At 34.3% G+C, this 26,880-nt stretch overlaps 1 protein-coding gene across 6 annotated transcripts in view; it reads left to right on the top strand.

Annotated features, from left to right (window-relative positions):
• Positions 1 to 736: 736 nt before the first annotated feature.
• Positions 737 to 26,880, top strand: part of LOC117331856 (zinc finger CCCH domain-containing protein 13-like) — a 42,838-nt gene continuing 16,694 nt past the window's right edge. For 5 of the 6 annotated variants that reach the window (XM_033890810.1, XM_033890807.1, XM_033890806.1 and 2 more), the window contains exons 1-14: positions 737 to 889; positions 1,979 to 2,031; positions 2,307 to 2,329; positions 2,539 to 2,827; positions 3,071 to 3,320; positions 5,640 to 6,161; positions 7,917 to 8,572; positions 9,038 to 9,138; positions 21,717 to 21,875; positions 22,361 to 22,433; positions 22,874 to 23,105; positions 24,247 to 24,334; positions 24,627 to 24,788; positions 25,329 to 25,473. In XM_033890810.1, coding sequence (XP_033746701.1) covers positions 879 to 889; positions 1,979 to 2,031; positions 2,307 to 2,329; positions 2,539 to 2,827; positions 3,071 to 3,320; positions 5,640 to 6,161; positions 7,917 to 8,572; positions 9,038 to 9,138; positions 21,717 to 21,875; positions 22,361 to 22,433; positions 22,874 to 23,105; positions 24,247 to 24,334; positions 24,627 to 24,788; positions 25,329 to 25,473 — 2,764 coding nt within the window. In that variant the 5' untranslated portion in view covers positions 737 to 878. The remainder of the gene's footprint in view (positions 890 to 1,978; positions 2,032 to 2,306; positions 2,330 to 2,538; positions 2,828 to 3,070; positions 3,321 to 5,639; positions 6,162 to 7,916; positions 8,573 to 9,037; positions 9,139 to 21,716; positions 21,876 to 22,360; positions 22,434 to 22,873; positions 23,106 to 24,246; positions 24,335 to 24,626; positions 24,789 to 25,328; positions 25,474 to 26,880) is intronic. The other variant, XM_033890811.1, reaches the window with a different exon arrangement.

Genomic DNA, 26,880 nt, shown 5'->3' with positions numbered 1-26,880 from the left:
AAAATCAAAAATATACACTCCTAATAGAATGGCGTAGGATTCGAGGTGTAAAAAGGCGTGAATTCCCCAGGTGGGGGTACCCCAGTGTATTGTTAATGTCAGGGTTACTGTCTTTCGAGTACCCGTGTGCTCTAATATGCCATTAAACCTATACAATAACAACATTTATCCGATAGAAAAAACTTCAAACTTTAATTGGATATAAGTTTCGCATCATTTGAACTTCAAACAAGCGAATAAAGGGATGGGGTCACTAGTAATAACATTTAGTAAATCATTTAGTTGTGCGAGTCCTTAATATAAAATTAACAAAATGCCCATATATTAAAATACAGATGTTGTGCAGGAATTGGTCGAGGCTAATCAATCTATATGATGATATTCACTTCAAGACTCGAAAGTTCATCTAACAACATGGCTGTTAGCAATTTTGAACTGTAAAAATGCAACAAGCAACAGTTCAGCAACTGTAATTTTCAATATAAGCGTATACACGTGCAAGGGAAATGAAGATACCTTATATGGTAATAATCATGGCATATGGCTACTACTGGTTCCCGATGTCATGGTTACTGAAATATCCATGCGAGTCTGGGATACAGGCTCCTTATGTCTCTTATCAATTACGAAGAACTAGGCTCTAGATGGAATTGGTCGAGGCTGATCAATCTAGATGAATTGTGGTGTACAGCCATGTTCACGCTGCAGTGTTAGTTGCGTCCCTTTAAAGCACCGCGCGGAAAACGTGTATGCGCATGTCAATATTAGTTGGATTCTTGGCGACAACAAAACATGGCCAAAATACCAGGCATTGACATGGTTGTGTGCTTTTACGAATGACTGTGAAAAAATAATTCACGGAATTAAAAACAACAACAATGGATTACGGGTAAGGACAGGTTGACATTAGACAATATGAGCGAGGCCCTATTTTATACTAGATCTATTACTCCATTTTTTGGTGCAATGAACAGCTATCTACGTCAAGTGGCGAATACTGCTTCAGTAGGCTGTAGCTGTATGTTCTCTTAATCATTATATTTACACAAATAATCAGGAAGTTGGCTCACACCTTGTGAAGGTCTACTTGGATATCTTGTCTATGTTTATATGTCATTGGATTTGCGCAGCTCTAAAAGATGTCATTGGTTTGACGTTTAACCTATAGGCCTAGGCCTACTACTGTAGTTAAGTTAGCTAGCGAGTAAGCAGAAATCACCAATATTATGATATAACTATTATTACAACAGATAAATTAGGTAAAATCTTCGATTACTAAGTATTCAGACTGTCTCATGTCTGCATCCTTGTAATTATTAATTGTTCCAACAACTGCAGTAGACCACAGGCGTCTGCGTCCGGTTAATGGTTAAGATATAATAATATTGCTAGTTCTACTATACTATATTAACGTTAATATAGTATAGTAGTAGGAATATTATTATATCTTAACCATTAACCGGACGCAGACGCCTGTGAGTAGACCGAAACATTGAGCACTTCTAAGCATTAAACATACTCTAGTCTATAGTACATGAACTAAGTTTCCTCTGAACCAGACTCGAGTCATTCAATATTTTGAGAGATGGTAATACATGCCCTACTGTCTGGCCATCATGATCAAAATGTCAAATGTTTGGTGTTGGATGTTCGGGTCAGTGGAAACTAGTTTTAATATGCTACATTTTTACCAGAATTTATGAAACTTCACTGGTGTAGTGATATGCTCCTGTTACAAAAATTAAATCCGAAAAAAATAGCTGTGCAGACGACATGCCACCATGACACAATAAACTTTTCAAAACAACATTCATGTTAAATTTAGTTTTGTGGCCTCAGTCATGGACATGGTTATTTCCCTTTACACCTGCCATATGATGACATGTTATCAAAACATCATAAACATATTAAATTTAATGTTGATATTAGTTTTATATTATAGACTATATAGTTAAACTTGCATATTTGTTTATTCCAGGTACTTGAAATTCAAAGCACAAAATGGAAAATCTGGGATTTTTTGGGAACAAGGTCAGTGTATTTGCTGCACATAAATTATGAAGATAATGTTTTCAAAAGAAATCACAACTACAATTCCTAAACATGAATTTTGCCTATACTACATAGAGTTAATTATGATTTGGCATATATAGGAATAAAATGTGAGTGTATCATGTTTAAATACATTGATCTGTTTTGTAGTTCATGTAATTTTTTAATCATGCTTATAAATTAGAAAAATCTAAAGGAGACAGAATTGAAAATTCTTAAATCCTGCTTAATGAAAAATTTCTTTTATTTAACAGAGAAAAAGAAACCAGACAGAAAAGTGAGTTTTTTAAGAACAATTTATATATATATATATATCAATGACCACTGAAGATGTAATACTGTTAGAATATTATTAGAAAATATTATCAAGTTGCTTTATTATCATTCAACATTAATTTGTTTGTATCAGAATCAGAATTTCAAATCCCCATTCACCCTGATATATTGTCTAATTCACCTTTTTATTAGATGTGTTTTATATTACAGTTTGGCTATAAGCGTAAGGATCAGCGATTCTCAATTAGGACGAACCCCAACGATGTAGATCTGGAGCCAGAGCCAATTAAGGATGAAGACAGTACCCCTAAACCTAATTTCATAGAGAGGAACAGACAATTAGCTGTTTCTAAAAACAAAGGAAAGAAACCAACCCTACGCCCAATAAAGAAATCACCCACTGGTACAATGACCTTAACTCAAGATCAGCTAAATGCCATCTTAGCTTCTGTAGGGAAAGTTGCGTCAGGAGAAGAGGACAACTTGCGGATTTCCGTAGGTGAGCATCAATTAGGTTCTTATGTTTGCAAAAACATTTTTACCAATTGAAATTTCTTATGAATAATTGTAATAGTTCAGAGAAAATTAATATTTTAGAAAAATGAACATGGAAAATATAGCAAATGTACAATGTATAATGTTAAATGAAACTTCAAAAATCTTTTCTTTCGTAGTTCTTATTTATTTGATTTTTATTCTCCGTAGATGAATTTTAATTCCGAAAGAGGCTTTTATTTTCCAGATTCCAAGAAAAATTCTATAACAATTCAGTCACCAAGGAAAAGTCGTGACGATGATTATTATGATCACAACTCGGCAGAAAGTGGTTATGATGACGATGATCATAAATACAATGATGATAAAAAGGACAAAGTAGTGAAAACTAAAACAAGGAATACCTCGCCCATACAGGAAGACACAACAACAACGATCTTTTCACTGTTGGAGGAATTTAAACAAAAGGAAAAGAAACCTACAAAGTCAACTAAAAAGTAAGATATTTTTCCTCTGCAGTCTCTTGATTCACTCTGTGTAGTCCCTGTTTAGTTATCACACATCTTAGTTTGGTGAATGGTTACTCATATATATATGTACCCAGCCTGTTTATCTATGCTACATCCTTCATGAAAGCAATGCATATCTGACATTAATAAGAGCCACAGTTTTACTTCATAACATTGATTTGGAAGCATTGAAATTGAAAAGGACCCCTTTTATTTTCAGGAATACCATTCAAACTTAATAAAGAATTATAGAATATCCAGTGCATTTATTGATTCTATTACTGGACTCTAAAATTTGAAATTTTCTAAAAAATGTATAAATCATTATAATAATTGTAAAATAAAGAAATAAGCCATTGAACTAGATTTGCCTGTTTTTAGAATGACATATTCTGCCTACATTTCAACTTTTTGATTTATAGGTTAGGATCTGGTAAAGGGCTTCATGCCTAAATAAGAAAATACCCAGTTTTTGGGGTTTGTTTTTTTTTCCAAATTTTACAAGTATATTTTGTGCAGGACTCAGGAGATAAACCAGTTGTATACCAGTATTGAGATAAATTACAAATTACAAATTTATTCTTTCTCTGTGAACAGACAATTTTCATTTTTAAGAACAGATTCTGTTCTTGAGATATGTAGTGTGACTAAATAATTGCTAGCTCTGCTAGATAGGTTGTTCTGACTAGTTCACTACACAGATAATTATACTAAATGTACATAAAATTTGTGTCCAATATATACAGAAACATGATGATACATAGATCTTTATCGCGATAAACAACAGAACATTGATTTCATTTGTTGGCTTTAAATTTTGTGAACTCTTTCCTGAATCCTGTTGGAACTTAATCAAGTTACCCATTAGGATTAAAATTGATTTAAATGGTTGATATATTGGATGCATCATAAAGTTATAATGCTACATTTTAAGTTATGAGTGTCAGTTAAAACTTTTACGACCATGCAACCACACATTGTTTTGTCAGAAACTATCTGCTATTTTTCTTTTCTAATTTTTTCACCTCTAAATCAATTAGTTAGATTTTGTGCAAGTTTTTATTTTTCCAGGGTTAATATTGTCTTTAAAGTGAAATTATTGAACTCTCTATCTGAAATACACATATAAAGGTACTTCAGTATAATCATCCTGAAATCCTCTGAAGTTTATTCTTTTTCTGGAAAGTGTGTGAGGTGAGAGAAATGATTTAATGTTAATTTCTGCATACATACACAATGGTATATAGTATATATTGCCAGTGAATTTTATCTAATGTATACCAAATTTCACTGTCCATCACCAGACCAAGACATTTTGACAATGCAGAACAGTGCTTCTATATTGTATATATGGAACTAGAGTGAATTTTCAAATTAAAACTGCTGAAAAGGTCAGATGGAATATTTTTATTTTGAAAACAGGAAAGCTGCAGGGGCAGGGAAAGAATTGTAACTAAATGAGTAGATTTTGATGAGTTAGTATGTGATATATACACTGTATATGTGTAGGTATAATGTATATGTACTTACCCAGCTGGTAATCATTCATTTTTTTTTTTACTAAATTAAGAAATGCAGCTAAAAATAATAATAAAACACTCAAATAATTCCATGCTTTGATTTAATCAATATAGTTAAAATGATTAATCAGTGCATAGCAATATTCAGTGTAACTATATATATGACTTTTGACAGATGGGTGTTTGTCTTTAAAGACGTCTGAAGTTAGGTTATATTAGTGTTTGGAGCAGATCTAGATGTAATTGGAGACTTGGGCTAGCCAGTAGATCTCCATGTAGTTTACTTAATAACATAATATTAATACTGAATTTGCTAGATGAATCTATATATATATCATCATTTCAATAGATAGTTCTACCGTAGTAAATTATCCTATTTTAATCTCACTAACATGTTTTAGATTTTTAATGAATGAAAATTAAATTAAATGTTGCTCCTGCCACTATTTTCTTTTAATAAACAAAGTGTGTTTTAAAGATCAATGTATAAACAATATTACATTGCTTGTCATCATAATATAAGTAGATATACCGTACTAATGTATATTTTTACTCACTGTTCTCTCTTAATAGCATTATCAATAAAATGATCACAGTAATAAGAAGTAAAAATTTAAGTTACAGAGATTTCAAGATTATATTTTTACAGATTTGGAATCATAGTGGATTGCAATCACTTTTCATTTAAATTTATGGCAAAAAAGACCTTTTAAAATGGTTTTTCTTTTTTTCCTCTTTTTTAAAGTTTGTATTACACAATAAAGTAAATTATTTTGGTTTTCAATAGGGAACTTACAGAAGACAAAAATAGGAAAAGGGACAGAAAGAACGTAGATGATGAGAAAGATTATGATTCAGATAGAGAGAATATTAAGGAGAGGAGAGGTAGAAAAAAGGAAACAAGCAGAGAGACTAAACGTGATAAGGAAACTCACAAAGACAGAAGTAGTGAAAGAGATAAAAGTAGAAAACAAGATGGTAGTCGGAGCAGAGAACGTGATAGGAGACACAGAAGGAATGGAAGTGAAAACGAAAGACACAATAGGGATATTTCACCGGAAAGGAAAAGTAAAAATTACAGAGAAAAGAATGAATCATATGAAAACAGAAAAAATAAATCTAAAGACAGTGAAAATGATAGACATAGGGTCACCGAGAATGAGAGTGATAAGAAAGTGGAAACTGTTGAGAAAAAAGTGGTAACTCCGAGGGAGATGGCTGGTATACCCATGTCATTACCATGGAAACACATGACCTTGGGAGAACGGCGAAGGTTAATGCAAGCCAGGATAGAGGCTGAAGCTGCAATGTAAGTCATGTGGTGATCTTGATGTGTATTTTTCAGATTTTCTTTTAATGGATCAAGGGTCGAAAATAAGGGATTTTTAAAAGTAATATTGTTTAAAACGCATGTTTAGATACTCTGCATTAGATTTAACAGCAATTGATGTTTTTCACAATTCTTTTTCTTTGCTTCCTGCCAAAATTTAGTTACCAATCGTTTGCATGCTGTTGTTGTTTAATTATTCTAACCACAAGCACAATAAGTCACAGTTGTTTTCAACAAATGTTATCGGAAGTTTTTTTGTTTTTTTTTTAAAGCTACTGTTCTCGAGTAGCATATAAAATGAGCATCAGAATGGAGGTAGGAGGGGGAACACATTTGAAACAATCACGCGGAAAAGCAGGGATGGCCATGAATGTTTGAGCATTATTTCTAAAATAAACATAATCACAAATTCTTTCTCTTTAGAATAAAACAGGAAAAATAGTGAAAACATGGAAATGTAGAATTTCCCATTTAGGGTACACTGTGATGAATGTGTATGGTGGTCATAAGATGAGACATAAGCTCTTGATTATAATTTAAGTGCGATTGTAATATTGATTTAGCACAGATTCTTTAGGATGTTATTGATGATGTCCTTAGCAGTTAATGGTTTATATTTACATAATGAGATTTACATTTTTCCCTCAGACAAAGTTTACAATAGGCATATAACAAAATGCATGGTCAAGGGAAAAGAGAAGTTGATCTTATTACTTAAAATATTTTACTTACTGCAAATTTTTCATTGTAATTTAAATTGATATAATTGGTTTGCTGGTTTTAAAGCCCAGTGAACAGCCAAGGTTATCTTAAGGTGGGGTAAAGGGTTAAGTGTCTTGCTCAAGGACACAGCCACAATAGCACAGAGAGGTCTGTTTCTCAGCTTCCCAAGAACACAAACTGACACGTAGGGAGTGTCGAACCACGCACCTCAGATCTTCACCTGAGGTTACGTGGCCTGAACTCTAATTGACTGAGCTATCATGGTTCCTTGAGTTAAAATGATATAAAGCAAATTAACATTTACAAACATTTTTTGAGATGATCTATACATCTTCATTATTTAGTGATGGATTTAAAATCATTAATATCATTGTGAGTTTATGTTTCCATGAAACAGAAACTACCTAAGGGAGTTTTAGGCTGTTGGGGTGTTTTAGTATTGGGACTAACAAAGCAAACAGAACTACAACTAATTCCTAAACAACAAAATCAATACCAAGTAGGAACTATTAAATGGTAACATCAATAGGTTGATTTTCTGTAGAGATATATATATCTACAGAGTGTTGTGTGTACTAATAATATTAATGTAAGAATTTAGAAATATACAGTGTGAAATGTTTAGTAGCTGATGTCAGCTGTACTGATATTAACCCCCGATGGGACAGAATAAATAGCAGTTACAAATTTAAATGACTATTTCAGTGTTCATTTGTCACCTGGCAAAAAAAAGGGAGGAGTCAAAGGGTCAGAATTAGTGTATGCCATCATGTATACAACTAAGATAATGTTGTAGGTTTATTATATTAAGTGGTACAATTTTAACACTGGAAATGCCTTATGTCAAAGCTTTAATTGGTGGTATGGGGAAAAAGCAAGCGTTTAATTGTTATATGTCAGATGAACAAGTTTTGTGCTATACTTAAGCTTGGTGTATAGAAGACCATAAAAGTGGGTACAAAAAGCTGCCAATTAGATTCAATTCAACATATCTTTTGCTTGACCTTTCAGAAAAGAAATAGAGAAAAAGAAATATGAGTTGGAGGAGCAGAAAAAAAGAGACGATAATTATAGTGAAAGGAAAGAGCATGAAAGAAACGATCGTGAAAGGGAAAAGAAGGACCGTCATAGAAAAGATCGAAACAGATATGATCATGACAGTGAACAGAAAGACAGAAATAATCATCGTGATGATGAGGATGATTACAGCAGTAGACGAAAAGAAAGAGACAGAAATAATCATCGTGATGATGAGGATGATTACAGAGGTAGACGAAAAGAAAGAGAAAGGGACAGAAATAATCATCGTGATGATGATGACAATGATCATGATTATCGTAGCAGTAGGCATAAAAAGAAGTCGAGTCGAGAGCGAAGAAGAAGATACAGTCCAGAACAGCAAGACAGTGATGACGATTACAATGATCGCGATCGTGGGAAAAAGGACAGTCGCTCGCACAGACGGAATGATAGTCCCGAGTTACGGGAAAAGAAACACAGAGACCGCCGAAGGGAGAGAACTCCATCTGATGACGAACAGAGGAATTACAAGACAGTGGAGAAATCACCTGAAAGGGCAGATTCTAAACCACCAACAGGTCTCCCTCCAGCACCGAAAACGCTCACACTGGCTGAAAGGAAGAAACTTCAGTGGGAAAAGGACAGAAGTATGTGTATTTTTACCTTTACTGGGTAATGTAGATTCTGAATGGTGCAGAATTAGGGTTTATGCTTGGGTATAATTCAATTCTGCTTACCTTCAGGAAATTTCTTAACTTAAAATTTTCTATGAGAAGCATTTGATTGAAGGAGAAAATGTTAGTTCATGAATTTTCCTTAAATTCTGCAAATGCCTTCCTATAAAACATTTAAGTAATAAGGGATATTCATGAGACTTTATTATAAACTTTGATCCTATAAAGTTGAAGCTACTAAGAGTAAATTGTTAAATTCTTTCATAAAATTATAAAAGTTCAGGTTGTAAAATTAAAAAAAAAAACAGTACATGTACTATTGATTTTTTTCTTGCATCCTTTACATTTTGGTAATTGTCAATGATTTACATTTTTGATTTTAAAACCTTTGTTTTGATTGAGCAAAAGGTAATGAGGAAGTATATATATGTTTTGTAGTTGAGCTGGCCAAGCAGTATGACCCATGGGGAAGACCTGGAGCTGGAGCCCCGATACGGACCAGATCTGGGAATGTAGCAGCCGACTACAAAACAAGACAGGTGCCTACAAAAGTGGTCCATGATGGACATACCTTCCTGATAATGTAATGGGTTGTATTGCATGGCGTACATCGGGGCAGGGTTTAATCCTCGAGTGTACGATGCTGGGATAGGGTGTGTAGGGAATGACAGGACTATGCTGAAATAACAGGTTGAATTGCATGGAGTTGACACAGAGCTAGTGATACTCAAGGATTAGGAACAGGTATAATTGATAACACGATTTAATGGGAAGTTTTCACCACAAATTGATGATTGGGAGAGGATAGTAACACTTATTGAATGATAGTGTTATGGTTGTGCAGGTATCTGGGAGGGGATCGTTACTTGAATGATATATAGTGTTAAGATTGTGCAGGTATCTGGGAGGGGATCGTAACTTGAATGATATAGTGTTAAGATTGTGCAGGTATCTGGGAGGGGATTATAACTTGAATGATATAGTGTTACGGTTGTGCAGGTATCTGGGAGGGGATTGTAACTTGAATGATATAGTGTTATATGGTTGTGCTTGTTTTGGTAATTACAACAAATGCAGTGAAATATATAGTTAAAACATGAGATAGTAATGTACAATTAAACAGGTGGTAGTAAATGAATTAAAGTGTTATGATATTAATTAGGTATCAAGAATTCCGTCCATCAACAGTTAGGGTATTTTAGTAACCGAGATATTGTCTAACAATAGGATACTAATTCTAACAGATGAGGTGATATGATTTACGATGGCAATAATGTATTATACAAAAAACGCCATTTTATTGCCATATGAAAAATTATGTAAATAATATTTTGATTTTGAGTTAAATCAGAGAAGGGTTTTATCTAGATTCATATTTATTAGCCCACCATCATCAGATGGTGGGCTATTCAAATCGCCCTGCGTCCGTGGTCCGTCGTCCGTCCGTCCGTCCGTCCCTCCGTCCGTCCCTCCGTCCGTCCGTAAACAATTCTTGTTATCGCTAATCCTCAGAAAGTACTGAAGGGATCTTTCTCAAATTTCATATGTAGGTTTCCCTTAGTGCTAAGTTATGCATATTGCATTTCGAGACCAATCGGAAAACAACATGGCCGACAGGCAGCCATCTTGGATTTTGACAATTGAAGTTTGTTATCGCTATTTCTCAGAAAGTACTGAAGGGATCTTTCTCAAATTTTATATGTAGGTTCCCCTTAGTGCCTTGTTATGCATATTGCATTTTGGGACCAATCGGAAAACAACATGGCCGACAGGTAGCCATCTTGGATTTTGACAATTGAAGTTTGTTATCGCTATTTCTGAGAAAGTACTGAAGGGATCTTTCTCAAATTTCATATGTAGGTTTCCCTTGGTGCCTAGTTATGTATATTGCATTTTGAGACCAATAGGAAAACAACATGGCCGACAGGCAGCCATCTTAGATTTTGACAATTGAAGTTTGTTATCGCTATTTCTAAGAAAGTACTCAAGGGATCTTTCTCAAATTTCATATGTAGGTTCCCCTTGGTCCCTGGTTATGCATATTGCATTTTGAGGCCAATCGGAAAACAACATGGCCGACAGGCAGCCATCTTGGATTTTGGCAATTGAAGTTTGTTATCGCTATTTCTGAGAAAGTACTGAAGGGATCTTTCTCAAATTTCATATGTAGGTTCCCCTTGGTGCCTAGTTATGCATATTGCATTTTGAGACCAATCGGAAAACAACATGGCTGACAGGTAGCCATCTTGGATTTTGTCAATTGAAGTTTGTTATCGCTATTTCTGAGAAAGAACTGAAGGGATCTTTCTCAAATTTCATATGTAGGTTTCCCTTGGTGCCTAGTTATGCATATTGCATTTTGAGACCAATCAGAAAACAACATGGCCGACAGGCAGCCATCTTGGATTTTGACAATTGAAGTTTGTTATCGCTATTTCTGAGAAAGTACTGAAGGGATCTTTCTCAAATTTCATATGTAGGTTTCCCTTGGTGCCTAGTTATGCATATTGCATTTTGAGACCTATCAGAAAACAACATGGCCGACAGGCAGCCATCTTGGATTTTGACAATTGAAGTTTGTTATCGCTATTTCTCAGAAAGTGCTGAAGGGATCTTTCTCAAATTTCATATATAGGTTCCCCTTGGTGCCTAGTTATGCATGTTACATTTTAAGACCTATCAGAAAACAACATGGCCGACAGGCAGCCATCTTAGATTTTGACAATTGAAGTTTGTTATCGCTATTTCTCCGAAAGTAATGAAGGGATCTTTCTCAAATTTCATATTTAGGTTCCCCTCGGTGCCTAGTTATGCATATTGCATTTTGAGACTAATCGTAAAACAACATGGCCGACAGGCAGCCATCTTAGATTTTGACAATTGAAACTTATTATCGCTATTTTTCAGAAAGTACTGAAGGGATCTTTCTCAAACATTTTTATAAGTTCCCCTTGGTCTGTAGTGCTGCATATTGCATCTTGGGACCAATAGGAAAACAACATGGCCGACAGGCAGCCATCTTGTATTTTGACAATTGAAGTTTGTTATCGCTATTTTACAGAAGGTTCTGAAGGGATCTTTCTCAAATTTCATATGTAGGTTCCCCTTGGTCCCTGGTGTTGCATTTTGGGACCAATCCAAAAACAACAGACAGCCACTATTGCTAAATCTTAAATTTTATATATAGGTTCCCCTTGTTTGAAAAGTACTAGAGGGCTGTTTCTGAATTTACACAGATTAGTAAGACTTAGAGGAAGGGAAAAGTAGAGAAAAGATCAATCTGACATGGAACCTATAAAGATCATTCAATGGTGGGCGCCAAGATCCCTCTGGGATCTCTTGTTGAACTTCCAGTTGAATACTATTTAATATTTATGGTGTTTGATAAACTGTTATGTATGATGGGAAATATTTGTGGTCCTGTGTGGCTAGTTCTATTTACGATTAATGATTTCCGTCCTTGGTACCGTATAGCCAATAGATTAGTCTACTAAAATGAAGTCCACTTGCATTCAATTATATTTTGTACATAATTATAACGTAACATATACAACAGAAGACAGTTTAAGAAGTTGAATAGTTTGGAACAACTGTGGAATTTTGTGTGCTCTGTTAATTTATACCTGAGCGATATATATATGTTTACTGTAAATGATTGAAGTCTGATAATAAATTGTAATGTACTATTGGATGTTAAACATGCAGGTTACATGTTTTATCTGTTTTTGTTCTGGTGGTTCATAAACCTTCAGTGATAATTACTGTTATATATTGTAGCTGGGTTAATTTGTTAGTTGTTTACAAAATGTCTTTTATTGTGTATATTAATGTCCCAGTTTGATGTATTGGAAGCTTGTTGATCAAGCAGATTCTATAGATTGGTATAGACTGATCAGAAACATATATGTTTTCAGATTTCTTATATTCTATGATGTCTTAGGTCTAACCTTTAGACCTGGTCAAATGTCATAGGGAGTTAGGTAGGATGTGAAAATGAAGATTGGTGTGTGTAGCTAATGAACAGGAAGTTGTGGAGATATTGTTGAAACCCTGGTGGGAAAATATATAGATTTTAGGGATTAGGAATCTGTACAATGATATACTAGTTAGGGTTTGCATATTAGGGTATCTTGATATACTAGTTAGGGTTTGCATATTAGGGTATCTTGTTATACTAGTTAGGGTTTGCATATTAGGGTATCTTGATTTTGAAATAAGGAAAAACTGTTGGAGTACCAGAGGGTGGAGGTGCACTATGTACTGTAGTGTTCAGCTTTCAGGTGGAAATACATAACAGTATAGCATGTAATGGGAAGTGGTATTTAGTTCACAGACGACAAAGATACATTGAAGCTTGAGGTAAGAAACTTTAGTTTCAACCTTGTGGAGCTATGTATTAATAATATAACTTAAGTAGGAAATAATGTTACAATGTGTACAATGAATATTCATTGAATGTTGAAGAATATACTGCATACTATGAAGGTAAAATAGTGTTTTGACTGAGGTAGTGGGAAAGAAATGTTGAGCAAGGAAGAGGATCTTGAAGAGGAAGATACAGTGATCTTTGCAGCCCCCGGGCTCCAGGGAGAGGGATTAATACTCCAGGGAAGAGAATTTGGGATTGATATTTCATTGGAAATCAGGATGTCCAAACTCCAGGGATGGCAGGATAAGTTGCTATAGAGGATGAAGAAGTAATGTAGTCCTACTTATAATTTTGCTCAACCTAAGGAGAAGGGATTTACATTGTAAAAGAAAAGTATATTTCACGTTTTTGGGACATGATTAAGCGGTCGTTGGTCGGGTTAGCGGGGTACATGTAGTTGTTTAGAAGGGGTAATTTATCGTTGGAACTTGGTCGCATACAGGGAGTGGTCGTTCTTGAGAGTGGTCGTAAATAGGGGACCACTGTAACAGTTTCCAACCAAAGGGGAGTGGTATAAAGTTAATATAGAGGAAGAAGGAGATATATTGCTCAGTTCCAGGGAAAGGGATATTGTAAGGGGTAAGTGATCTCGAAAGAAACGGTGGTGTTCATTCAGAGGGGGGACAGTCAGCAAGTGTTCAGCCCTGGAAAGGGGTTGTATTTCCAAGGAAGAAGCCAAAGTGTTCACCTACAAATGAAGGTTTGGTATATAGTGTTCAGTGCTAGTGTGACTTGTAGAGTATACAGAATGGCTCACAAATGTCCCTTAATCTTAAAATCCTCCTTATATTAAATTTGATATAAGATTGGGTTGTGATGCTAATTGGTCCAGTTTTTTTATTTGATGGTGTTCTGTTAAATTCCTATTGATGAAATGGATTGTTCAAATTGTTTGCAAATCAAAATATTTTGTAACAGTATTATTTTGTTTTACATGTTTGTAAAATTAATGCGACATCAAAAGCTCAACATTTGACTACTAGTCTAAAGATAGGTACAAGTGTTATGTTATGAAAACTTTAGAACCAATAGAAGAAGAAAATGATTAATATTAAAGAAAAGATTTAGTTTATTCAGGAACAGGGACTTCAGTTTTATTTGAAAAAATATAATTTATATGTATGTATCTATCTATACATAGGTCTCATTAAAATTAGGTAGAGCACACATTTAACCAGTTATAATGACATAGATACTAATACATTTTAGAAGCAAGTTTTTTTCATGCAGATTTTCTAGTCTAGGGTATATACCATATATAGATAGCAACATATCATTTTTTTTCAATTTATTTATATATTGAAATATAATGTCACTGTTAATAATTACATGTTGGTTTTTGTATCCTTGCAGATTTTAATCCTTTAATTGTTCTTTTCATGAACATTCAAATTTTGACGAAAAAGGCCTTATGCAATTAGATAGTGCCTTCATGAAAATAGCATAATTAGATAAAATAACCTATTTTAATACTCAGTATTTAGATTTTTTTTATTATAAAGTTTCTAGATTATCAATATCTCAAGTTAGTCCTGTAAATATTGTAAATATTAACAATATGTATTGAACAAATACTTCCTGTAAATTTTCACTTATAATTTGCTCTGGTTTCCACAGCAAAGTTCATGGTAAACACCTAAAATATTAGGTTTTGTACTTTCCAAAGTTCTTCAATGAAAAATGATTATAGGTAATGTTTTTTTCACAAAATGAAAGGATCACACAGTGATGTTTCTAAAGTAGCCTACATGGTTTAGTATGATCAGTACATTTAAATATCATAAATCTCATGTACCGTATCAGATAAATTACAGATCCCTGAGTGCCCTGTACTGGTAAACATGTACCGCCTCAGATAAATTACCTGATCTCTGACTGCCAGTACTGGTATACATGTACCGTCTCAGATAAATTACCTGATCTCTGAGTGCCCTGTACTGGTATACATGTACCGTATCAGATAAATTACCTGATCTCTGAGTGCCCTGTACTGGTATACATGCATGTACCGTATCAGATAAATTACCTGATCTCTGAGTGCCCTGTACTGGTATACATACCGTCTCAGATAAATTACCTGATCTCTGAGTGCCCTGTACTGGTATACATACCGTCTCAGATAAATTACCTGATCTCTGAGTGCCCTGTACTGGTATACATGTACCGTCTCAGATAAATTACCTGATCTCTGAGTGCCCTGTACTGGTATACATGTACCGTCTCAGATAAATTACCTGATCTCTGAGTGCCCTGTACTGGTATACATGTACCGTCTCAGATAAATTACCTGATCTCTGAGTGCCCTGTACTGGTATACATGTACTGTCTCAGATAAATTACCTGATCTCTGAGTGCCCTGTACCTGTATACATGTACCGTCTCAGATAAATTACCTGATCTCTGAGTGCCCTGTACCTGTATACATGTACCGTATCAGATAAATTACCTGATCCCTGAGTGCCCTGTACTGGTATACATGTACATGTACCGTCTCAGATAAATTACCTGATCTCTGAGTGCCCTGTACTGGTATACATGTACCGTATCAGATAAATTACCTGATCCCTGAGTGCCCTGTACTGGTAAACATGTACCGTATCAGATAAATTACCTGATCTCTGAGTGCCCTGTACTGGTATACATGTACGTACCCTCTCAGATAAATTACCTGATCCCTGAGTGCCCTGTACTGGTATACATGTACCGTCTCATATAAATTACAGATCTCTGAGTGCCCTGTACTGGTATACATGTACCGTCTCATATAAATTACCTGATCTCTGAGTGCCCTGTACTGGTATACATGTACCGTCTCAGATAAATTACCTGATCTCTGAGTGCCCTGTACTGGTATACATGTACTGTCTCAGATAAATTACCTGATCTCTGAGTGCCCTGTACTGGTATACATGTACCGTATCAGATAAATTACCTGATCTCTGAGTGCCCTGTACTGGTATACATGTACATAAAGATATAGGATATTAATAGTTATAAAGGTAACATCCTACCAGTATTCCCTAATCAGTCATTATTTATCTGTGGCTCATTAATATATAGTAATTCTACCACCCGAGTCTTTGTTTATAGCGACAGATCAACCATTGTGCTGCTCCATGATATGAAATGAAATTTCAAGTATGTAGCATAGAAATCTGAAATGTATACATCAATTGAAAATTTTATTGATGATAATTATCAACTGCATGGGTACTGATGAATGGCCTTATAGTTATAGAACTGAGTACTTTCGATTTAATTTGCTTTGATGTCAATCAAAGTTCAGGTCCTTTAGTACAGTTTTCTGTTCAAAAATAGTGTACAGGTCCTGTGGGGCTCTTGGGCCTAAAATATTTTGTTGCGTTTGTATCCAAACAGATATTTTTAGTTTTTGTTTGTATATGTATAGACTAGTACAGATGATCCCATGGGGAAACCCGTGTAGGTCCTTACTTGTAATGGTTGTACATGTATCCAGTCCTTTGGTATCTCAGGGTCTTATAAACATTGTAAAGTTTTGAACAGATATCGGTACCTTGGTATGTTTTTATCAATCTTGAAGTCACTAACAACCGAAATACATATACATTGTGTATAAATGAAAGTCTGAAAATTTCGAACAGCCTGAATAGGACAGTAAGAATTACAATTGATAGAGGATAATGTAAGAAAATATTGCGTTGTTTTAAATTTTGATTTTTGATGCAGTACTGTTATTAGATTATCATGTACACATACACTTAGCACTATAAAGTTGTTTGAGTAGGGAGGTAGGATTTGTTTACCACTTACGGACAGTATATATGATATGGAAATTAATTCTAAACAAGGTAGCAATTTAAGTAGCTCTAGCCAAGTCTACACAAATATTTCCTTAGATAAAGGAGGAAGGATTTCTCTTAGTACATTACTGGTGTTCAGACTTGGGTAGTGCTTGCTTGATGTCTGGGATTTTTTTTTTTTTTTATTGGAGAATAGTTTCGACAGTTCAAACTAAATTCAACTATACTTGTATTTTTTCTACCTTTTTATTATGAAAAATTAAAAAAATATTTTAATTAAACCAAAAATATAATGACCCCCATAAATGACAATTTTAAGTGGCTGATGTTTTGAAATATTTCTGTTATGTTCTAGAAATCATAGAAATGACATTATAAGTTAGATATGAATCGTTTTGATAGAAGCTGAATCCAGAATTAAAATTAGGCAATGTGTTAGTAAAGATAAGATTTAAGTCTAGATATGTATGTTTTCAAAAAGGATGATAAATTTAATTAATGTAATGTTGTTTTTTGTGATAAATATAAAAAATATGGGAATAAATACTTGTAGATTTCCAACATTTGAAAATAAAACAGTGACCTATCTATTATAAAGGTTATTGAAGAGTTTTGCTCAATGTCAAAAACATATTTAATGTATATAATTATAAAGAGTTTTATACAATGAGATTTCAACTTTGCAGTATTAGATTGATACATTAGCAGCTATAAATAGTTACAGTCTCTCTATAGGTGTGTCCCACCATCTGATGAGTATGAATGTGATGGACCAAAGATATGATCTGTCTTGTAACGCTCAAGGTAGATTTAGGGAAAATAATGAAGTACTGTTTTAATCAGGGTACTGATAAAATATCATAATTTTTTTCCTAACACCATGTTAATTTATATGAAAATTTTGGGTTATAATAACTAAAGCATGTTGATATCGAACGCATGTTTAGATGAAGTTTTATGTTCTAATATTATGATTTTCGGTACTATATGAGTAATTGTTGTGATTCTAATAATTCTGACCTTATGGACTATGTTTGGTGAAGTGCTGTTGTAAGACATTAAAGATATTACCTGTAGGAAATGAAATATCCAGGTGTTTATATAATATCTAATATCTACCTTGTCTTTTGAATGGTTTATATGAAATCTCTCTAAGTTCCCGAAATACTTTATTCTTTGATAAATTTATCCTGTCTGCTGATATCATTAATGATGTATGAACACTTCAGATTACATAATGGGTAATGGTGTCCTTTCTGTAAAACTGTTTTATATTTTAGGGTTGGAAGTATAGCTTAATGATGAGTATTTACAGTAGTGCTAAATGATATATTACTATTTTTTTATCATTTAATTACATGCAGATTTGTTGCTGTATCTTATAATTTCTCTGTAAATACCTTTGATTACCCCACCGATTGTTCTCCATATTACTGTTGTAATTTGTTCATGTTCAGTAATAATGTGTAGTTTTGTGTGTGTTAAAGCAGTATGTGGCAAACCCAACATGTAGTCAACCTTTGCTTTTTTGAATACATATTATATAGATCATTTGTATGATCTATACCATATAAATATCTGGCAATAAAACCATGCCTGGTAATAAGCCCACCCATATTTATTGCTGCTGACAGTTCAGTAGATTTACCAATAAATACTATTCTAATGTCCTCTAATATCCCCACCCCTAATTTTGAGTCCAAGTTGATGATTTTCTCCCTGATCAGGACCAATATGTTAATATAAATTACCTTGTATATATGATGTCTGAACAGAGCTTGGTTTGGCTGTTATTTTGTCTCTGCCTTGTACCTGTACGGCTAGTTACTATGTCGTCCACCAGGTACTTACATCAATATATATCTGGTCCATATCTACACACTGTTACGACTATATGTAGGTACATGTGTATCATTATACAGATATGTTGATTAAAATATATTATCGGTTCTAATAAATAACCCTCCTCCTCATGCACACACAAACAAACCAGTCAGAGTTCACCAGGTCAAAGTTCAGAGGTCAGACTTATTAGAATCATTCACCTGTTGTCTGTTCACCATTACTTATTTATTTGTTAGAATATGATCGATTTAACTTGGAGACAATAAATCGTTAGTATCAATTTCAGGTTTACATTCAGTGACATTGAATGTTCCGTAGATAAGAGACTTTATAAATAATTCATATTTTTTTCCTGCCATGCACTTGATGGCAATTATGTCATTATAGGTCTTATCAGTCATATGATTGAAGAAGTGTTCAGATAACCATCCATACTTTAGCGTAATTTTAGTAATATCATATTTGTTTATGTTAACGCATGTCTTGATTTATATTCACGATTCTTTTCTTTTGGCATTAAAATATATTTAGGTCTTACTTATTTTGTCTGTTATTTATTCACTGTAATTAGAACAAGGTTCATGTAGTTATATAAAAAAAATCTGAACTCTGACTGGTGCATTTGTGTGTGTTGGGGACAACCTTTTCTCCCCTATATAATGGAATGGTCATTGGTCAAATACCATTGAAAGAAGATACCAACTAGAATCAGAAAGGTGGTAGACACTTCTTACCTTAAGGAATTTGAGATGTTCCATAGCTGAAGTTAAAATTCAGTGATTAGGTTCTATATCAGCTACCTGTCACTGTCACAGATTTGAAAATAAAATAAACAAAAAGGTAATCATGCATGAAGAATATGATAAAGTAATGACATATAAATCAATATTGGTTTCAGAAACAAGGTCCTTTATGTTAAGCTGTAATATTTGGTTGGCCTGCTGGATTACTGGGTAATCCACAAACAGCCAGTTTGTGTTAATTATTGAAATTGACAATAGAGTATGTACTGTATATTATGATAGCATATATATTGTCTATATTCATTAATTTTTGATGAAACAATAAATTGATTTGTTTAAAATCTATACATACCTGCAGTTAATTAGATATTTTGTTTTCATATGACCTTATGTTAAGAACTTAAACCTTAAACAACCCTAAACAAATGATCCAATGTTTAAATTTATTGATAGTTTCAATAACTCATAACACTTTTTATGTATTGCCAACAAAAAAACCCAGTTAAAAGCAGGTAAACATTGGATCATTTGTTTAGGGTTGTTTAAATTTGAGGTTTAAGTTCTTAACATAAGGTCATATGAAAACAAAATATCTAATTAACTGCAGGTACAGTTGTATGTATAGATTTCAAACACTGGTATACTATACAGTTTGGTTTTGTTTGATAATACTCTATAACTTGACCAAAGGTCACTGAGAAATAATTGTTTCATCAAAGATTAACGAATATAGACACTAAGTGAATAATTGAAAAAAATAACCCAATGGGTTTCTGACAATATTTACTATGCCATCCATGCATAACCAAAAACGTGTAATTTTTACAATTATCTACCATAACACTGTTCATATTGGGCAGGTAAAAGAAGCTTGTTTATCTATAATGATATAAAGAATATTGAGAAAAGAGATTAAGAAAAGCACAAGGTGTCAAAAATATCCCTAAATATTCTATAAATGATTGGCTTCTGTCGCCCTTGTTACCTGTAATTACAATTTTTTTTATACAAGTTCTCTTTGAGATTAATGGAAAGCTGAATTAATCTGGTCATTTAATGCTCTATATAAGACATGTTCGTTTAACTTAGAGGTTCGTAGATATATAGCCAGTCGAAGTCTACAGAATGATGGCTATCTGTTGGTTATTGGACACCAATATAGATAGTGATTACTGGATGACAACTTCACAATGCTGTTTATGTTAAATGTTACTACAAAACCAATATCAGATGAGATAACAAATATTCATAGAACATTAAAACTGCTTATTTACTTAACTTTGTGATGACATGACCAATACATCAGACATACCGTGTCACTAGACTATTGATTTGTCAGGTATGATTAGTTAAACCTAGAACACCTTCCTCCTGTCCTGTAACATTGGGTCAACACTAGCATTACCCTTGTTGTTGTCCTTGACTACACCTATATCATAGTTACTGTAACACCTATGGTAATTTTCTCCTGATTAATTATTAATAGAAAATTCCACCAGATTATACAATGTTTGTAAGGTTTCTAAGGACATTGACAGCTAGGTGTCATTGTCAATGCTATAGATAATTCAACACGGTGGCTGTTCAAAGGGAGATAACTACACATGTAAAGACAACTTAGAGTAAAGACCTAAGATGTTGATAGGTCAAAAAGCAACAGCTTTATCAGACAGAATAAGGGAATTATTTTCCACTTAAATAAAAATCTACAGGACAAACAATTCTGATATATTGTCAAATTTAGTTATATACTTAAAGACGTCAATTAGATAAAGATTGAGAGCCTCGCTCAACCCATGTTCATTTAAGCAAAAACAAAAAACAAAAGAAATATATGATATATTAGCTTAAGAACTTATTATTCATTAAACATATTATAGCTATGTCTGGTAATAAAACTACCTACCTGTAAGTTAAGTAATGACGTAGCTGGACCATAGCCTGATAGGGTGACCTGAGATCTGTTGTACTATAACATAACTATACCTGGGATGCTGTAACTAGACCAGAGTTATACTGTAAGGAGCCCAGGGGACCAGAGTTAGAGGAAAGCAGCAGCTAAAATGCAGGAACACGAAATTGAAATTTGTTAGTAATTACCAGTATCATTGAACTGCAATAGACATGAGCTTGCTTAATTATTTCTTTGTATGGGCTTATTGCTTTATAAATACACTTACATAACTTGACCTGAGACCTTTACTGCAGTATAGCTAGATCAGAATCATTTAACATAATCTATTCTGGCAAGAAATAGATTGTGTTTTGTGTTGTCATTTGGTATATTCCTGGAGCGTTAAACCTTGCACTATTATCAGGAGGAGACATTGAGGGCATCCTTTGAGGAGATTGAGAAAAAGAAACAGGAACAGAAAGAGGCCCTGATCCAGGAGATGGAAAAAGGGGAGTCCCAACCCAAAGTCAATGCCTCACAACAGAACGTCCCACACGCCATGAGGAGTTCCTTTATGTTTGGGGTAATTGTTTTAACGGAGTTCAAATTGATTTTATGATACTGATCATATTCCCTCTATACATTGATAAAATTACAAATATATCTGACGACTAGTCAAACTAAAGAATAATTGTGCTGATTACCAAGCATCCAACGCATACTATCGAATATGCAGTCAAAATAAGATGCAATCCTTAATTAATGTCTAGCAGCTGAAATCAGGTATCTATGATTACAAGCTTTCTTACATTTCGCAAGCTCTCCCACCAATGTCTGATTCACAGTTTAACTATTTTGGTAGGTTGTATGACTGTTTTGAGCAGAAAGTTCAGTATTTGATGTTAGTTGATTATTTTGCATATTCCTTCATTCCACAGTGAAAGGTTTAGTTATCTTGGTATATTGTAGATCAATGCATGTTTTACCAATTTCTGTTTATACTGATTGAATATTTAATTGAAATAATAATAATACTGGTATTTTAAAAGCCAAAACAATTTTTTGCAGCAAGCGGCTCCTGATTCTGATCAGTTTGTAAACACCAAAGAGATTGAGAGGCGGAAATGGTTAGAAGAATTAGGTAGGTTGATCAGTAAACACAGTGTGAAATAGTAGCAGCTATGTCTTTATCTTTGAGAAATAACAATATTTATATCTGTCAAAATGGAAGTTTTCAAGCTCGTCTTGAAGTGTTTTTTATTTCATCAAGGATGGAAAAAATTTCAAAAAATTCTACTCATTTAATAGAATATCATATGAAATGAAACTTATGTAAGATCCTATTTACTATTTTTTAGTTGCTAATACAGTTTTATTGAAATGATGAACAATTTCTGGTACTTTCCTTGTAGGTAAACATGATCTGTTACATTAATCCTTGACTGAAGAATTATACTTTCCACACACAAACAAGTGTGTCTACAACTTAACCATTGTAATATCTAGTAGAGATTATTGCAGTTTGTCAGCATCTCTGCATTTTGTGTAATATGTGATTACATATGGTGTATTCATTAACAGACAAACAAAATGAAGAGAAGCGTTTAAGACAGTTGAATAACAAGGGAAATAATGCCACCCAGGAAACCTGGGCAGACAAGTTCACATCAAACCACAAGCCAGCCGGGTTCCCAGATCAGCTGAAGGAGCCACCGTCTGGTTATCAAGATCCATACTCACCAAGGGACAAAACTCTAGATGGAGGAAGAGTTAACAGTGCCCCGACACATGTCCCAGATACAGAGGAAGATAAGTAAGTCCCTTTGTGTTATATAATGACAAACTTATGTGTACGAGTGTAACAGCTAATTGTATAAAACTATTGTCAAGACAGAGGGCCAGTAAACGTTCTCCTATTATCAAAGGAAGCCATGTCGAGACAGAGGGCCAGTAATGTTCTCCTATTATCGAGGGAAGCCATGTCGAGACAGAGGGCCAGTAATGTTCTCCTATTATCGAGGGAAGCCATGTCGAGACAGAGGGCAAGTAATGTTCTCCTATTATCGAGGGAAGCCATGTCGAGACAGAGGGCCAGTAATGTTCTCCTATTATCGAGGGAAGTCATGTCGAGACAGAGGGCCAGTAATGTTCTCCTATTATCGAGGGAAGTCATGTCGAGACAGAGGGCCAGTATTGTTCTCCTATTATCGAGGGAAGCCATGTCGAGACAGAGGGCCAGTAATGTTCTCCTATTATCGAGGGAAGCCATGTCGAGACAGAGGGCCAGTAATGTTCTCCTATTATCGAGGGAAGCCATGTCGAGACAGAGGGCCAGTAATGTTCTCCTATTATCGAGGGAAGCCATGTCGAGACAGAGGGCCAGTAATGTTCTCCTATTATCGAGGGAAGCCATGTCGAGACAGAGGGCCAGTAATGTTCTCCTATTATCGAGGGAAGCCATGTCGAGACAGAGGGCCAGTAATGTTCTCCTATTATCAAGGGAAGCCATGTCGAGACAGAGGGCCAGTAATGTTCTCCTATTATCAAGGGAAGCCATGTCGAGACAGAGGGCCAATAATGTTCTCCTAAAGCCAGCCAAAGACTAATCAGCTTTCTCTTGGAGACTGGCTGATTCCTATGGAAAATGGAAAAACAGGAAAAATGTATATCTAGTGCTGATTGGGGAGAAAATAATCTTGCTGATTTCAGACTTGCCTTGCTGATTCTTTTCCTGGGAGAACTTTCCAATGGGGAATAAGTAGTTGTTATAATATCTCTTCTGGTGTGTTTTTCCGGAATATCTTTGTTTTACAAAATAACTTTTTAAGTTCTTATCAAAAACATAAAGTAATGTTGAAAAAAATCAAGAGAAAAAAAAATCTCTGAAAAAGAAGAATATAGAAGAATGAAAAAAGCTCTTTTAAAGGTTTTTGTGAAATTGAAATATTTGACAGGACGCACATACGAGGCCAGAATGTGTTCATGGACCCAGTCACTAAACGTGAGTTGGAGGAGAAGAGAAAGCGCTTGCTAGAACACCAGGTAAGCTGATCAACAATATTAATGCTATTTTCTCCCGTACTTCAAAGTTTCAATTTCATTTTTGCTTCACAAAAGATAAAGTGAGTCTTTACCTACCAAGATAGAAACCTGGTTTCTTAGCATTATACTTTATTATATGTACATAAAGAGTGCTCTGTATACCACTGGTTGTCCTCCTAAAACAGATGAACCACTTCACTTTTTGGACCTTAATTCTTTGGGATTTTTCTCCAGTTTAATTTCATTCTAAAGTTGGGCCAATGATCTGTAAATTCTATTTGATTTTTGGCAGCAAGCGGTGATGGAGCAGGTTCAGCAGAAGCAGCGAGAGAAACAGCGGGAGCGTGAGCTGAAGATGAAGGAAGACATGGAGGAGGAGAGGAAACTACAGGCCGAGCGTGACCGCATACAACGACAATTCGAGCAGGAGCAAAATAAAGTCAAAATGAAAGAGGTAAGATGTTGTAGAAAATTTGTCAACTACTGTTTAAATCATAACATTGTTTTATAAATTGAAAGTTATACTTAGTAGTAAACAACCAAATAAAACTCAGCATCAATTTTTTAAACACTTATAAGGGGCCAGAGATTATTCTAAAGATACTTTAATAGAATTCTATAAAAAAAGGATATATTGACAGGTAGTATAAAAGATAAATATACATGACATTGTACAATATGGAAGTCAAAGTCTGTTTTTAAATTTAAAACTTATTAAGTACATTTATAAGGATTTCAGATCACTTAAGAGTAACACATTTCATCTTGATTTTTCAGAAATTATTTTGTTAGTACAATGTATGTACAAATATTGGTTAATGAGAAAATGTGATCAAAGTAACATTTTAGAAATGCAGTTATCTCCCTTATATTATAACATAACTGCAGCTTTAAATTTCCTTTTACAAAAGCATGTGTCTTGTAGAAAGTCGTACTAGCTGGAGTTTTTATTTTAATCGATTAATAAACCGGATGTAACTGAAAATTACCACAGGTACGAAGACAACAGGAAGTCGACAAACTAAAAATGGCTATGGATGAGGCCCATGAGTCAGCTCTCCGTGAAAAAATTTCACGCCGCCTGCAGCATTTAGATGAGGGAGGCCATGATACTTCACACCTGAAGGCTACATTACAAGGTAGGGAATACTTATGGTGTATATAGGTCATGTCAATGGACTATTCAAACTTTGATATAAATCTCACTGACACTGTACAGCTAGTGGAACAACACATAATGCTAGGTGAAACATGGAAGAAACAATCTAGAACTTCAGCATTTATGGCAGGAGAATATCAATCCTGGTCATTCATGAATTTATATCTCAGTGATTGCCAATGACATCAGTTCCTGAAAAGGTGGGGTAAAGGTCATTTCCTGAAGGAGGTGTTTAGAGATCTTGTGGATAGGACGGTAGATCTGATTGGTGGAATTTGGTTTACTATTTCTGTTAAGTCACATCTCATAGAAAAGGAAGTATGAAACCCTCAGATATCTCCTTTGTTTTACCTCTGATGTTTTGTTTGTAGGATTATATAAAGGAGAGATTCAGAATAGTATAATGGGTATAGTAATCAATGCTGTAATCATCCTACACAGTCAGAAGTAGACTATTTATTACATTTTTACCAGTGAAATATCAAAAATTATTCATTCTATAAAAGTGATATTTTTCACTAGTGACAAATATCATATTTTTCACTAGTGAAAAATATCACTTTTGCTGATTTGACCAATCAAATCAATGATTAGAAAATACCAAAATAATTGACCAATCAGAAAGCCTGACATCTATGTCAGCACCTGGACAGGGGAAACTACTTTTTTTGTTTACAAATTATCGCTGTAGTCCTAGTTAGCATACGGGGTAGGGTTTTCGTTGATAAAAAATGTAATAAACAGAATATCTAACAGTGTCTTCAGTAATACCAAATATATTTCACTCGTGTGGCTAATATTTTGATATTTTTCACTCATGTTGCGCACTCGTGAAAAATATCAAAATATTAGCGCCACTCGTGAAATATATTTGGTATTACTGAAGACACTGTTAGATATCCTCTATTTCCCCAGATCTAAAGACTTCTATGTGCATGTTTATCTGTAAATGTAGTTTGTTGTAACCTTTACATCACATTTTCAATCTCACACAAGTTTATTAGAGTTGTTAGAACAGAAACTCTATCCAGATTTTGTTGTACTTCTGTGTCTGCATGAATTATAGGCTAGGCATGGACACATCTTCTACCTGGCTGTTGTCAGTGGTAGAGCAGATATATATAAAGATAGTCTTTTTAGCATGTAGCTCCATTGTAGTTTATAATGAGACCCCTGGTGTATTGTTAGCTCACATTCCCGAAAGCAAAGTCAGCATAGTTATACTGTGGTGCAGCGTCAGTTGTCCGGCTGACGTCAACTTTTCCCCTTCAACAACTTCTTGTCAATAACTACATTTGTTCCAAAGAATTACATTTACCTTCCACGGTCACAGGGGTGATATGTTAAAATAGATGGTAGAATTCTCATTAACTGAGACTCATGGTCA

This window comes from Pecten maximus, chromosome 7 (assembly GCF_902652985.1).
Source record: "Pecten maximus chromosome 7, xPecMax1.1, whole genome shotgun sequence".
In the NCBI taxonomy this organism is placed as follows: domain Eukaryota; kingdom Metazoa; phylum Mollusca; class Bivalvia; order Pectinida; family Pectinidae; genus Pecten; species Pecten maximus.
The sequence above is the reverse complement of the archived record's forward strand: the minus strand, read 5'-3'. Positions and strand labels throughout refer to the sequence as shown.